This window comes from Rhinopithecus bieti, unplaced genomic scaffold (genome assembly GCF_001698545.2).
Source record: "Rhinopithecus bieti isolate Rb0 unplaced genomic scaffold, ASM169854v2 scaffold_495, whole genome shotgun sequence".
NCBI lineage: Eukaryota > Metazoa > Chordata > Mammalia > Primates > Cercopithecidae > Rhinopithecus > Rhinopithecus bieti.
Window position 1 is genome coordinate 703,792 of NW_016803120.1, and position 15,486 is coordinate 719,277.

Here is a 15,486-nt window from a genome sequence, read left to right on the forward strand (position 1 = left end):
AAAAAAAAAAAAAAAAAAAAAAATGCATAGTGAGACCTCCATCTCTACAAACTAAGAAAAAAAAAATTGACTCAACATGGTGGTACATGCCTGTAGTCCCGTGCTGCTTGGGAGGCTGAAATAGGAGGATTGCCAGAGCCCAGGAATTTGAGTGCACTATGATTGTGCCACCATATTCCAGCCTAGGTGACAAAGTGAGATCCTGTCTAAAAATATAAAATATAAGCAAAGAAACAAACTATATGGTTTTAAAACTTAGTACAGAACTAGGATAATCAAGGCTGTGGTATTGGCAAAGGGATAGACATATAGATCAAGTGGAGTAAAATAGAGATTTTGGACATAGGCTGACCCATACAAAGAAGGCCAGTAATAATCTACAAAGTCGCAAAGGCGAGTCAGTGGAAAACGAATGGTCTTGGTGCTGGAGCTATCAGGCATCCTTTTACAAAAGTAGTGAACCTCCACCGAAACTACACACATTATACAAAAATTTACTGAAGATATACTGCACATCGAAATGTGAGATAGAAGGCTGTATAACTTTTAGAAGAAAACATGGAGAAGATCTTTGTAACTTAAGTTTAGGCAAGAAGCTTGTCAAATGATGACAAAAGCATGATGCATAAAATTAAAAAATTGATAATTTGGATTTCATTAAATAAATAACTTTGCTTGCAAAAGACGTTATGAAAAGAATGAAAAGACAAGTTACAGAGTGAAAGAAAAATATTTGCGAATCACCTGCAAAGGACTTTTCAGAATATATAAAGCACTCTGAAAACTCAACAATAAGAAAACAAACAATTAAAATTATTTAATAAGCTTTTACAGGTACTTCAAAGAAGATATAGAGTGTTAAATCAGTTGCTGAAAAGATATTTAGCATAACTAAACATTAGGAGAATACACAGTGAGATATCACTGCACACCATTAGAATGGCGTAAACTATACTTGAACCCGGGAGGTGGAGGTTGTGGTGAGCTGAGGTTGAGGTGACTGGCTGCAACCTGGGGCTCCCTCGATTCCCCTCTCCTTGGGTTTGGTTAACGTGCTAGGATGGCTCACAGAACTCAGGGAAACATGTTTACTGGTTATTAAGGATATTGCAAAGGATACAGATGAACAGCTGGATGAAGAGATGGATAAGGGTGAGGTGTGGGGGAGTGGGGAGCTTCTGTCTCCTCTCTGGGTAGGCCACTCCCCCAGCACTTCCATTTATTCAGCAAACCAGAAGCTCACGCATCTGATTGTTCAAGAGTCTTTATAGAGCTTAATCTCCAGCCCTCCCACTCACCTTTCCTGGAGGTTGGTGGGTGAGGCTGAAAGTTCAGTCCTCTCTTCTAAGCACTTCGTCTTTCTGGTGACTGGCCCCGTCCTGATTATATAGGGCTTCCCCCAAGTTACCGGATTAACATAAACGCAGTTGTTATCAAAAGAGTCATAAATAACAAAGACATTTCTATCAGGAAATTCCATAAGTTTTAGAAACCAGGTGACAAATATCAGGGACAGAGACTAAATATATTTCATATTATAGTTGGCTGTTCCTGTCAGTGGGTTCCACATCCATGCATTCCACATCTGTGGATGCAACCAACCACAGATTGAAAATCTTAGGAAAAAGACTGAGCATGGTGGCTCATACCTGTAATGTCAGCACTTTGGGAGGCTGAGGTGGGAGGATTATTTGAGGTCAGGAGTTCGAGATCAGCCTGGCTATCAGCCTGTGTCTACTAAAAATACAAAAATTAGCCGGGCATGGTGGTGCATGCCTGTAATCCCAGCTTCTTGGGAGGCTGAGGTATGAGAAGTGCTTGAACCCTGGAGGCAGAGGTTGCAGTGAGATGAGATCGCTCCACTGGACTCCAGCCTGGGTGACAGAGCAAAGTCTGTCTCAAAAATAAATAAATAAAATAAATAAATAAATAAAAATTAGGAAAAAAATATTGCATCTGTACTAAACATGTATAGACTTTTTTTTTCCCTGTTATTATTTCCTAAACAATCAGTATGGCAACTATTTACATGGCATTTACATTGTATTAGGTATTATAGGTAATCTAGAGATGATTTAAAATATGGTCGTGCATCACACAACAGCATTTTGTTCAGTGATAGACAGTGGTCCCATAAGATTATAATACTATGTTTTTAGTGTACCTTTTCCACATTTAGGTACATAAATATTTAGCATTGTGTTATAACTGTCTATAGTATGCAGTACAGTAACACACCATACAGGTTTGTAGTCTAGGAGCAATAGGCTATACCGTATAGCCTAGGCGTGTAATAGGCTATTCCATCTAGGTTTTTGTGAGCACACCCTATGATGTTCACACAGTGACTGAATCACCTAAGGATGCATTTCTGAGAACTTATCCCTGTTGTTAAGCAAAGCCTGGCTGTATATGGGAGGATGTGCATAGGTTACATGGAAAATAGTACCCCATTTTATTTTATTTTATTTTCAAGATGCAGCATTGCTCTGTTGGCCAGGCTGGAGTGCAATGGTGCAATCTTGGCCCACTGCAACCTCTGCTTCCCAGGTTTAAGTGATTCTCCTGCCTCAGCCTCCTCAGTAGCTGGGATTTTAGGTGCCCGCCACCATGCCCAGCTAAGTTTTCTATTTTTAATAGAGATGGGGTTTCACCAGGTTGGCCAGGTTGGTCTCTAACTCCTGACCTCAGGTGATCCACCCACCTTGGCCTCCCAAATTGCTGGGATTACAGGTGTGAGCTACCATGCCTGGCGGGTACCCCATTTTATATCAGAGACTTGAGTATTGGTGGATTTTGGTATCCAAGGGAGGTCTTGGCACCACTCCCCCATGGATACCAAGGGACTACTGTATACCACAGTGGCATATAAGGTTTTAGCTTACTTTTCTTGTCTGATCATACTTCCCACCTCAGCCTACCTTAACTCGTATCAAGTCCTCTAGCCTGTCATCTCAATCATCTATCACATGTACTTAGATCCTTTATGACTTTGTGGGTGACCTTCTTTTAGAATACTCTTCTCATAAATGTGTAAAATCTAGTGATTTAATGCTCATGTGAAGCCTCATAAGCCAAATTTTTGAATCTTCTTTATATCTGCAGCAGTTTATCTCTAATATTATAGAACTCATACTGCATTACATTTTTTTTGTTTACATATCTTGGCTGTGAACTCTTTGAGGGCATGGATCTTAATTTCTCTTGTATTTCTGGTGCCTAGTTTAGTACTTGGCATATAGTAGATTGTCCTGTTTCTGTTCTGTCACAGTCTTTCTTTCCCTGTTTTAATACTTATTGACAAGGTGTTACTTGATTTTAAAATCTGTTTCTGTCATTTCTGGGCATAATGGTTAAGAGCAAAGGCTCTGGCATTAAACTGCTTCATGTTTTGGTTGTAATTTTGGACAAAGTAACCTCCCTATTTCTATATCTGAAAAATGGAGAATATAATAATACTTGCATTATTGGCGGGATTAAATGCATGTAACATGCTTGATATAGAGCCTGGCATAAAATGCTTGCACATTATGTGTGCATATTATGCTTATTTATTTATTTATTTAGAGACAGGGTCTCACTCTGTCACCCAGGCTGGAGTCAGTGGCATGATCTCAGCTCACTGCAGCCTTGTCCTCCCAGGCTCAACTAAGCCTTCCACTGCAACTTCCTGAGTAGCTGAAAGTACAGGCATGTGCCCCCACACCTGACTGATTTTTGTATTTTTTGTAGAGACGGAGCCTTGCCATGTTGTCCAGGCTAGTAACTCCTGGACTCAAGCAATCCTCCCACCTCAGCCTTCCAAAGTGTTGGGATTACAGGCATGAGCCACCACTTCTGGCCCATATTATGCATATTTTGTTAGCCATTATTCTATTCATTTGTTTACACATATGTAGGGTCCAGCCCCACAGGGTCGGTGGGTTTTTCTCCCCGTGTGTGGAGACGAAAGATTGTGGGAATAAAGACACAAGACAAAGAGATAAAAGACAGCTGGGCCCGGGGGACCACTAATACCACGACATGGAGACCAGTAGTGGCCCCAAATGCCAGGCTGCGCTGATATTTATTGGATACAAGACAAAAGGGCAGGGTAAGGAGTGTGAGCCATTTCCAATGATCGGTAAGGTCACGTGGGTCACATGTCCATTGGACAGGGGGCCCTTCCCTGCCCGGCAGCGGAGGCAGAGAGAGAGAGAGAGAGAGAGACAGCTTACGCCATTATTTCTGCATATCAGAGACTTTTAATACTTTCACTAATTTACTACTGCTATCTAGAAGGCAGAGCTAGGTATACAGGATGGAACATGAAGGCGGACTAGAAGCGCGACCACTGAAGCACAGCATCACAGGGAGACGGTTAGGCCTCCAGATAACTGTGGGCAGGCCTGACTGATGTCAGGTCCTCCACAAGAGGTGGGGGAGTAGAGTCTTCTCTAAACTCCAGGGAAAGGGAGACTCCCTTTCCCAGTCTGCTAAGTAGTGGGTGTTTTTCCTTGACACTGACGCTACCGCTAGACCACGGTCCGCTTGGCAAAGGATGTCTTCCCAGACGCTGGTGTTACCGCTAGACCAAGGAGCCCTCTGGTGGCCCTGCCCGGGCATGACGGAAGGCTCACACTCTTATCTTATAGTCACTTCTCACTATGTCTCCTCAACTCCTCTGTATGACCTGGTTTTTCCTAGGTTATGATTGTAGAGTGAGGATTATTATAATATTGGAATAAAGAGTAGTTGCTACAAACTAATGATTAATGATATTCATATGTAATCATATCTATGATCTATATCTAGCATAACTATTCTTATTTTATATGTTTTATTCTACTGGAACAGCTTGTGCCCTCGGCCTCTTGCCTCAGCACCTGGGTGGCTTGCTGCCCACACACATATTCATTGAGCATTTAAATCACTCTTTACTGGGTATTGTGCCAGGTACTGTTACAGCCTAGCAGGTTCTTTTTGCCTGCTGCACAGAAAAAGCCGATACACTGAGACTGGTGTTGCAGCAGAGAGTTTAATAATTGCAGTGTGGCTCAGTGAGGATGGTGTGTGATAGTTCTCAAATCTGCCTCCCTGAGAATTTGACAACTAGGGTTTTTAAGGATAGTTTGGTGGGGAGGGGGCTAGGGAATGGGCACTGCTGATTAGTTGAGTTGGGGATGAAATCACGGGGGTATTGAAATTATCTTCATGTGCTCAGTCGTTTCCTGGGTCGGGGACACCTGGGTGGTATCAGTTGGTCCACTAAAAAATATCTCAAACACCAGTCTTAGGTTTCACAATAGCAATGTTACCAGTAGGGGCAATTGGGAAGTTACAAATATTTTTTCTTTTTGAGACCGTGTCTCTCTCTGTCGTCCAGGCTGGAGTGCAGTGGCGCAATCTTGGCTCACTGCAGCCTCCTCCTCCTGGGTTCAAGTGATTCTTCTCCCTCAGCCTCTTGAGTAGCTGGGACTACAGGCACGTGCTACCATGCCCGGATAATTTTTGTATTTTTAGTAGAAACGGGGTTTCACCATATTGGCCAGCCTGGTCTGAAACTCCTGAACTCATGATCTGCCTGCCTCAGCCTCCCAAAGTGCTGGGATTGCAGGTGTGAGCCACTGCACCCAGCCAGAAGTTACAAATCTTATCGCCACCAGCTAGTGACTCCTGAGTAGTAGGCAATTACAAAAAGGTAAGTTAGGAAACAATGACTAGTTGTTATTTAACTATGCCTAAACCTTAACAGAATTCAGGCGCCTACCATAATTCTGTTTTTTTTTTTTTTTTTTGAGACGGAGTCTCGCTCTGTCTCCCAGGCTGGAGTGCAGTGGCCAGATCTCAGCTCACTGCAAGCTCCGCCCCCCGGGTTTACGCCATTCTCCTGCCTCAGCCTCCCGAGTAGCTGGGACTACAGGCGCCCGGCACCTCGCCTGGCAATTTTTTTGTATTTTTTAGTAGAGACGGGGTTTCACCGTATTAGCCAGGATGGTCTCGATCTCCTGACCTCGTGATCCGCCCGTCACGGCCTCCCAAAGTGCTGGGATTACAGGCTTGAGCCACCGCGCCCGGCCCATAATTCTGTTTTTGGCCTTTCATTAGTTTTATAAAAGCAGTGTCTGTCCCCAAAGAAAGAGTGGGTTTGTTTTGAGAAGGGGCCATTATCATCCTTGCTTTAAAGTTAAACTGCAAACTAAATTCCTCCCATAGTCAGCTTGGCCTGTGTGTAGGGATGAGCAAAGGTAGTTAGCTTGTGAGTTTAGAAGCAAGGTAGAATCAGCTATGTTGGATGTCTCTCACTGTTACAGTTTTTGCAAAAGTGTTTTTAGTACCAGAACAAGATAGATATGGTCCCTGTACATGACAGAAAAGTAGAGTCTTAAGGAATGGATAATGCAAGGAAAACACTATTTGACTTATTTTTTATTGTTTCTTTGAAGCTGAGGACAAGAGTAAGTTGCTAATGATCATCATTTGATCCTTTCATTCTTACTACAGTGTAATAGATAGCACTGTTTTGCAAATATATGTAAAATATGTATTAAGTGATCAACATGTACTGTGTACCTTGTGAATTATTGTGTTCTCCATTGCACCCATTCTTGCTAGCTTATAACCCCCTTTTTAAACAAAAACATAGAGAATGAGAGAGCAATCTTGTACTGATTGATAACACAGATGCAAAAAAATGAGTTTTTTTTTTTAAAGGGAAGGGGTCTTGCTATGTTGCCCAGGCTGGTCTCAAACTCCTGGCCTCGTACAATCCTCCCACCTTAGCTTCCCAAGTAGCTGGGATTATAGGCGAAGTCATTGCCCCTGGCTTTGCTGCGTCTTAATTGTATTTATATTTTAAGCCAGTTAGGAGGCAAATTTTCTTTGAGTGTTTCATCAGTCTACCAAATCTTCGTCTTCAAGCTTTGGCCTGTTACTCTTCCTTACTTTTAAGCAAGCTCCTTCAAAGACTGTCTCCCCTCATATTTCATATTCTCTTTACTCTTTAACCCATTATAAACTGACTTCTGCCCCTTGACTCACTAATGACTTCCTGTTTATGTTAGTACTTCTCAGCCTTTCTATATACTTGTCAATGTCCACTTCTGCCCTCATGAAGTGTTCTCCCTCGGTTTCTGTGATACCCCTCTCTCAGTGTCCTCCTATCTTTCAGGCTATTCCTCTGTTTCCTTGAGGGACTCTTATTTTTGCTCATGCTTTGAATATTGCATTTTCTAGGGTGGGCATGGTGGCTCACGCCTGTAATCCCAGCACTTTGGGAGGCTGAGGCGGGAGGATTGCTTGAGCCCAGAGTTTGAGATCAGCCTGGGCGAGATAGTGAGACCCTGTTTTAAAAATAATAATAATAATTAAATGTTGCATTTTCCAAATTATGTGCTGAAGTTTCTTTTCCTCTTATATTCTTTCACTTGTCAATCTTCCATCTATTGTCCATGAATTAAGGGTTCCTCAGTGTACATCTGGAGCTCTGCCTTTTGGTCTCAGCACCAGGCCTGAACTTACAATGTCTACTGAATTCACTTGATTGTCCTAAAATTCAACATTTTAATATCACTTAAAATCTATACAACCTACTGCATTCTCTTATTTTGGTACAACTTTTCATTTAATTTTGCCAATTCTAGTAAAAAACTACATCTTTAATATCGGTCAGATTTATCTTATTTTATCTGTCTCTAATCCCCTTATTCTTTCTCCTGGATATTGTAACTATCCCCCAGAGTGACCTTCTCCACCAGAATTGACCCCTTTGTAGTCTACCCTCCTCATTGCTGCCACAGTGTTTTAGTATATTATTATTTATCTTAAAATCTTTTTGATACTTCTCATTACCCTGCAGTAGTTTTCAAATATCTCTCCATGTCCTACCTGGTTTAGGATCATTTAAAGAACTTTTGAGGCCAGGTGCAGTGACTTATGCCTGTAGTCTCAGCACTTTGGGAGGCTGAGGCGGGCAGATCGCTTGAGCCCTGGAGTTTGAGACCAGCCTGGGCAACATGGTAAAACCCCATCTCTACAAAAAATACAAAAATCAGCCAGTTGTGGTGGCACACACCTCTAGTCCCAGCTATTCGGGAGGCTGAGGTGAGAGGATCAGTTGAGCCTTCCAGGAGGCAGAGGTTGCAGTGAGCCAAGATCATGCCACTGCACTTCAGCCTGGGCAACAAAGTGAGACCCTGCCTCAAAAAAATAAAAAACAACGAACTTTTGAAAAGCTCATATTCTGTATCTTTCTCCACAGATTCTGAATCAATATAGAACTTAGGAATCTTTAAAAAGTTTTCCACTGCCTTCGGGTCAGTGGTGTCAGAAAACAAAAATAAAGTGTTCCAGATGGTTTTCATAAGTAGCCAGGGTTGAAAAACACTAACCTATGCATGTGGCTCAATTCTTTTGGGGGGGTCTTTGCATGCTTTTCTTTAATCAGATTTCTGCTGTACCCCTGCTCCCCTCTGTGCCCCAGCCAGCACTGTTCTGGGTTTCTCAGATGGAACTCAGATTGAAAATCACTGGGCGAATCCGCATCAGTGAGGCCCCCAAAGATTGTGGGTCTTGCAGAAGTCATAGCAGTGAGTACCATAACATATCTAAAATTCAGGGTTTCTATTTCTAACGTAGTTCTTTTTTGTTGTTCTGTGGCTTCATATGTATCGTATCTGGGCAGGTTGATCTGAATTGACCACTTAATCTTTTCCTCCCTAAATAAATTATCATACATTTGTTTCCTCATTCATATATTAATTTGCTTATTTATTCATTCAAATAATCATTTATTTGACCACATAAAGGAATAGTACAGTGCCTGGGAGGAGAGGAGGTAGGTAGAAAATTTGAATAATATAAGTTTTCTATCCTTAAGGTTCTCAAGATGTATTTTATATTCAATCATAAAATACTATACAGAAAAGCAAATTATTAATGTTTTAAGAGAAACCATAGTATATTCTTTTCCACTGTTTTCTTTCTTTTTTTATCCAGGGAAAGACCATGTTTGTAGATTTATTGGCTGTGGGAGGAATGATCGATTCAACTATGTGGTCATGCAGTTGCAGGTAGGTTACCTTGAAAACGTGTCTTGAAATCCTTCCGTTTTGATCAAAATATACAATTACAGTGAATATGAATAAAAAATAACAATATTCTTAGTACCATGTGAGAATGTTTTATACTGTGCAGATGAAGCTTTATTTAAACAGACGATACAGATTTTCCAAAAATGAAATAATTGTCTTTGTCCGCTATTTGAGTTGACCTGTATCTTTACGGATTGTCATCTTTGCAGTTTTCGATCCCTGGGTGGATGAGGGGATATAATGTGAATCTTGCCCCTTCTACTGTTCATTACCTTAGGGATTCCAGTTTTCCATTTGTATTCTAAAGTATTGTCTTAGTCTGTTTTGTGCTGCTGCAGAATACCCAAGACTGAGTAATGCATAAAGAACAGAGATTTATTTCTTACCATTCTGGAGGTTGGAAAATCCTAGCTCTAGGGACCCACATCTTGCAGGGGCCTTCTTGCTGCATCATTCCATAGTAGAAGTTGGAAGTGCAAGTAAGTATGCACGTGGGCAAGGAAGGTGAAGAAGGGATCCTAGCTCATCCTTTTTGTCGGGAACCTACTTCCAAGATAACTACCCCACTTCCACACCAAAATATGTCTCAAAATAAGACACCTATATGGCCAAAAAACATATGAAAGAATGTTCAACATCACTAATCTTTAGAGAAATGCAAATCAAAACCACAGTAAGATACCAGCTCACACCAGTCAGAATGACTATTATTAAAAAGTCAGAAAATAACAGATGCTGGTGAGATTGCAGTGAAAAGGAAACACTTGTACACTGCTGGTGGGAATATAAATTAGTTCAGCTACTGTGGAAAGCTGTCTAGAGATTTCTCAGAGGACTTAAAACAGAGCTACCATTCAACCTAGCAACCCCATTACGGGGTGTATACCCAAAGGAATAAAATCCTTCTACCAAAAAGACACATGCCCTTATGTGTTCATCGCAGCACTATTCACAATAGCAAACAAGTGGAATTAACCTTACATGCATATCAGTGGTGAACTGGATAAAGAAAATGTGATACGTGTACACAGCTATAAAAATGAATGAAATCATGTTCTTTGCAGCAACATGGATGCAGCTGGAAGCCATTATCCTAAGCAAATTAATGCAGGAATAGAAAACCGAATACTGCATGTTCTTACTTATAAGTGGGAGCTAAACTGAGTACACGTGGACACAAAGAGGGGAGCAATAGACACCAGGGCCTACTTTGAGGGTGGAGCAAAGAAGGAGGGTGAGGGTCAAAAAACTAGCTGTTGGATACTGTGCCCACTACCTGTGTGACAAAATCGTTTTCACACCAAACACCAGCAACACACAATTTGCCCGTGTATCAAACCTGCACATGTACCCCTGAACCTGAAATAAATATTGAAAAAGAAAAGAAAAACCATAGCAAGTACCAGTCTTGAGTACTTGAAACTTTAAACAGTAGTTGAGATAGAGGAGAAATGCCATTCCTTTTTCTTTTTCTTTTTTTTCCGTCAGTAACATAACTCTGTTCCATATATATATATATATTCTTTTTATTCTTTTTTCTTTTTTTTTTTGAGATGGAGTCTTGATCTGTCACCCAGGCTGGAGTGTAGTAGCGTAATTTTGGCTCACTGAAACCTCCCCCTCCCAGGTTCAAGCGATTCTTCTGCCTCAGCCTCCCAAGTAGCTGGGATTGCAGCCGTGCTCCACCAAGCTCGGCTAATTTTTGTATTTTTAGTAGAGATGGGGTTTCATCATGTTGGCCACACTGGTCTCGAACTCCTGACCTCAGGTGATCTGCCCACCTCGGCTTCCCACAGTGTTGGGATTACAGGCGTGAGCCACTGCCCCCGGCCTGTTCCCTGTTCTTTAGATGGTAGTGGAGTTAGGTCCAGAGGAAAGAAATTCAGAATAGGAATATTGGAATAATGGCTACAGTGGGGAGAAGAGGAAAACCTTTCTATTTTCTCTGACACTACCTCTGCCCCTGAAAACACACACACACACACACACACACACACACACACACACACACACACACCTCCTGAGCTGTAGTCACCCTCAAAGTTTAAAAACCGTGGTTCATCTTGATCTTGCTGCCTAGATCTAGAATTCTCAGTATTTCTTTTCATCTTAAGCAAACATTGTTTTGGGCATTTGACTTCTTTCTTTTCTTTTTCTTTTTTTTTTGAGACGCAGTCTGGCTCTGTCACCCAGGCTGAGTGCTATGGTGCAATCTCGGCTCACTGCAACCTCTGCCTCCCGGGTTCAAGTGATTCTCCTGCCTCGGCTTCTGGAATAGCTGGGTTTACAGGTGGCCGCCACCATGCCTGGCTATTTTTTGTATTTTTAGTAGAGACAGGGTTTCACCGTGCTGACCAGGCTGGTATTGAACTCCTAACCTCAGGCAATCCGCCCACCTCAGCCTCCCAAAGTGCTGGGATTACATGTGTGAGCCACCGTGCCCAGGCGGTTTCTTTATTTTCTTTCAAGTTATCTAAATAACAGTGATTCTAGAGACATAGATCCTGGCCTAAATGCTTCCTCTTCTCATCAGGAGGCTTTTCTTGTTTCCCTCAGCCATCCTTCAGATTTCATTTAAAGATATTAACCTCTGTAGATGTAACCTTAAGGTCTTTTTGAGTCATGTGATTTACTAACTCTTGAGCCAGCCTGGTTTTATTTATTTAAGCAGCTATCCCTGAACCTTTTTTTTTTTGAGACAGAGTCTTACTCTGTCACCAGGCAGGAGCGCAGTGGCGTGATCTCGGCTCACTGCACCCTCCTCCTCCCGGGTTCAAGTGATTATTGTGCCTCAGCCTCTCAAGTGGTTGGGATTACAGGCACACGGCACCACACCTGGCTAATTTTTATGTTTATTAGAGACTGGATTTCACCATTTTGCTCAGGCTGGTCTTGAACTCCTGACCTCAAGTGATCCACCCACCTCGGCCTCCCAAAGTGCTGGGATTACAGGCGTGAGCCACCACGCCTGGACTTTTTTTTTTTTTTTTTCGACGTTGTCTTGCTTTGTCACCCAAGCTGGAGTACAGTGGCACGATCTCAGCTCACTGCAACCTTCACCTTCTGGGTTCAAGTGATTCTCCTGCCTCAGCCTCCGGTGTAACTCAGACTACAGGTGTGCACCACCACGCCTGTGTAATTTTTGTATTTTTAGTAGAGACAGGGTTTCATCGTGTTGGCCAGGCTGGTCTTGAACTCCTGACCTAAGGTGATCTTCCCGCCTCAGTCTCCCAAAGCCCTGGGATTATAGGCGTGAGCCACTACGCCCAGCCTCTCAACCTTTTTAGATCATTAATTTGGATCCTGCTTTCTCTCATTTTGGCTAGTAATAATATAAATTTTTGTGTGACATTTTACAGTTTTCATCTGGATTTATCATCTTATTTGATCCTCATTATACCCCCATGGGGAGGAGAGAACAAGTTTTATCCCCTTTTGCATATGGAGAAGCTGAGTCTCAAGGAGGTTTGTGATTTGTCTGGTACTAGCCTACTTGATGGGTATTAAAGCTTGGTGGAAGCCTGAACCCAGTATTCTTTAGGCAGTAATAAGAGAAAACTGTTTTGTTTCAAGTTACTACTGACTGGAGAATTATAGAAAGCAGGTTTTTTTCTTTAATCTGCAGAGTCTTTCTCAGTCTTAGCATATACTCATTTTCATTCTTGTACTTACCTAAATCTGACTTTCTGTAAATGGGAAGGCTCCTGGTACTGGGAAACCCCAGAGACTGGTGGATATTAGACAATGATGACCTTTGTGGCCTTTGGCAAGTTCCTATGGATTTGTCTAAGAACTTTTCCATTTGAATTGGATGCTATATTTTTTTCCTGTAACAAGAAAGTTAACCCATTTAAACTCCCATCTGTACAGTTTGTGGTTGACTTGATTTGGAATTAGGCTAAAGCTGGCGTAACCGCTAGAGCATATTTTCTCTTATTTGACATATGGAAGATCACTACTGAGTCTCCTCCATGTATTCAGCTTCCCACAGAGAGTCCTAATTTATTCTAAAAACCATAAATTCATTATTCTTAAGATAAACTTGTTCTTTTCCTCCTGCTGATTCAATTACATAATATCTGCCTTAAAATTTTTTAAGGAACAACCCTATCTCTGTTGTAGAAATTCTAACTATTCGGCGTTAAAATGGTTTTTAAAATCTTACAGAGCTCAAGCAGTTGTACACTTTTTTTTTCTCAATTCCCCTTGCAGGACATTGGCCAGGTCTCACCTAATATTTTGTCACCACTGAAGCTTTATATGAGCATCTTTAGTATAGCCTAAGGGTGATATATTGTGATAAGTACATCAACTATGGAGGTGCAAAACATTTTTTCGAGTTCTGTAACCAGTACAACTGTAGATCTAGATTGCCTAATACCTACAACCTTTTAAAAACTTTTTTTTTTTTTTTTTTGAGACGGAGTCTCGCTCTGCCGCCCAGGCTGGAGTGCTGTGGCTGGAGCTCAGCTCACTGCAAGCTCCGCCTCCCGGGTTTATGCCATTCTCCTGCCTCAACCTCCCGAGTTGCTGGGACTACAGGCGCTCGCCACCTCACCCGGCTAATTTTTTGTATTTTTTTTTAGTAGAGATGGGGTTTCACCATGTTAGCCAGGATGGTCTCGATCTCCTGACCTTGTGATCCGCCCGTTTTGGCCTCCCAAAGTGCTGGGATTACAGGCTTGAGCCACTGCGCCCGGCCAAAAACTTTTTATTATGGGAAAAATTAAACATACACAAAGTAGAGCGAATAGTATAATTTATACCCATCTACTCATTACCCAGCTTCAACAACTATCAGTATATGGCTAATCTTGTTTCAAGTATTTTCTCTTTCTCCTATCCCTCCCGAAATTATAGCTAATCCAAGGTATATTTTATATATATATACATTTCTAGAAGACCAGAACTCTTTTTTTCTCTTAAAGTAACCAAAATACCCAATAATAATTCCTTAATAATAGCACAAATATCAAACCAATCTTCAGATTTCCTTGATTGTCCATCTCTTTAATAAAAACAATTTTTTTTAACATTTGGTTTATTTGAATTGGGTTCCAAATAGGGTTCACACATTGCCTGTCTCTTAAGCCTCTTTCAATATATTGGTTCTCCCTCTGTCTTTTATTTTCTTGCAATTTTCTTTTCATTGTGTTTGTTGATGTTGATAAAAATGGAGGAATGTGACATGCGCACATTACCATATTCTGGATTTTGCTGGTTGTTTCCCTGTGGTTGTCTTTAATATGTATTTCTGTCCCCTGTATTTTCTATAAATTGATGATTATATAAGATTCCAGATTTACTCTGCAAGGATACTTCAGAGGTGGGTTGTATGCTTCCTCTTGAATCACATCAGGAGGTAGTGTCTGATTGTCTCTCTTTTAGTGAGGTTGAGATTAGTCAATGGGTTCAGGCCTTGTCAGTCTAATCCATCCATTTTAAAGTTCCCAATGGTTTTTTCCTAATGGTTTTATCAACCCATTTGTAATAATCATCCATTATTTTAATGGGAGTTGCAAATACAGTGTTCTATCATTTTATTCTTTTTTTGTTAACTAGAATTCTTCTTAAAAAGCACTGCATTCAGTATTAGGTTATCCTCAAGTATATTTTACATAGGAAAGGCAGGACTACTACTTGATTATTTTATTTATCAGTTTTTAGGATAATGAATTGGTTGTCTAATATAAACATAATCGTATATAACTATATAATAAATCCATAAATGCATGGATTTAACATATTTGATGTCTTTCAATTATTGCAGTTTTATTTAGTTTTTTGAGATGGAATCTCACTCTGTCGCCCAGTCTGGAGTGCAGTGGCGCGATCTTGGCTCCCTGCAACCCCTACCTCCTGGGTTCCAGCGATTCTCCTGCCTCAACCTCCCAAGTGGCTGGGATTATAGGCGCACACCACCATACCCAGCTAATTTTTTAATTTTTAGTAGAGATAGGGTTTCCCCATGTTGGCCAGGTTAATCCCAAACCCCCAAAGTGCTAGGATTACAGGCATAAGCCACTGCACCTGGCCTATGGTTTTTTTAATATTCAAATTGTCTCATCTTTTGCTGCAGGGACTTCTTTCATGTTGGATCTGGATTCATTTTGTTAGGACTAGGCTGCAGCAGTCTTTGACAGCATCCTTATTTTTTGGTGCAATACTATGTACCAGGCTCATTCTGTATATTTCATACTCCAGATCTGGAATCAGCCATTTCTCCATTAAGCCTTGGCTCCTTTTAATGGGAAATGATATTTAGAGACCAGAATCTAGATGATGTGGGTGTCTGTTGAAAGTGGATTGGTCATTATTTTTTATTTTTTTCAAGTGGATGGATTTAAGAAATGCATTTTTAAAAATGAGAAAGTATGCCATGATTCATATTGATGTCTTTTTTTTTTTTTTTTTT

At 41.1% G+C, this 15,486-nt stretch overlaps 1 protein-coding gene across 8 annotated transcripts in view; it reads left to right on the forward strand.

Annotated features, from left to right (window-relative positions):
- The window catches only part of TTBK2 (tau tubulin kinase 2), a 181,863-nt gene that overhangs the window by 77,117 nt on the left and 89,260 nt on the right, over positions 1–15,486 (forward strand). For all 8 annotated transcript variants that reach the window (XM_017858979.1, XM_017859127.1, XM_017858920.1 and 5 more), the window contains one exon: positions 8,977–9,050. In XM_017858979.1, coding sequence (XP_017714468.1) covers positions 8,977–9,050 — 74 coding nt within the window. The remainder of the gene's footprint in view (positions 1–8,976; positions 9,051–15,486) is intronic.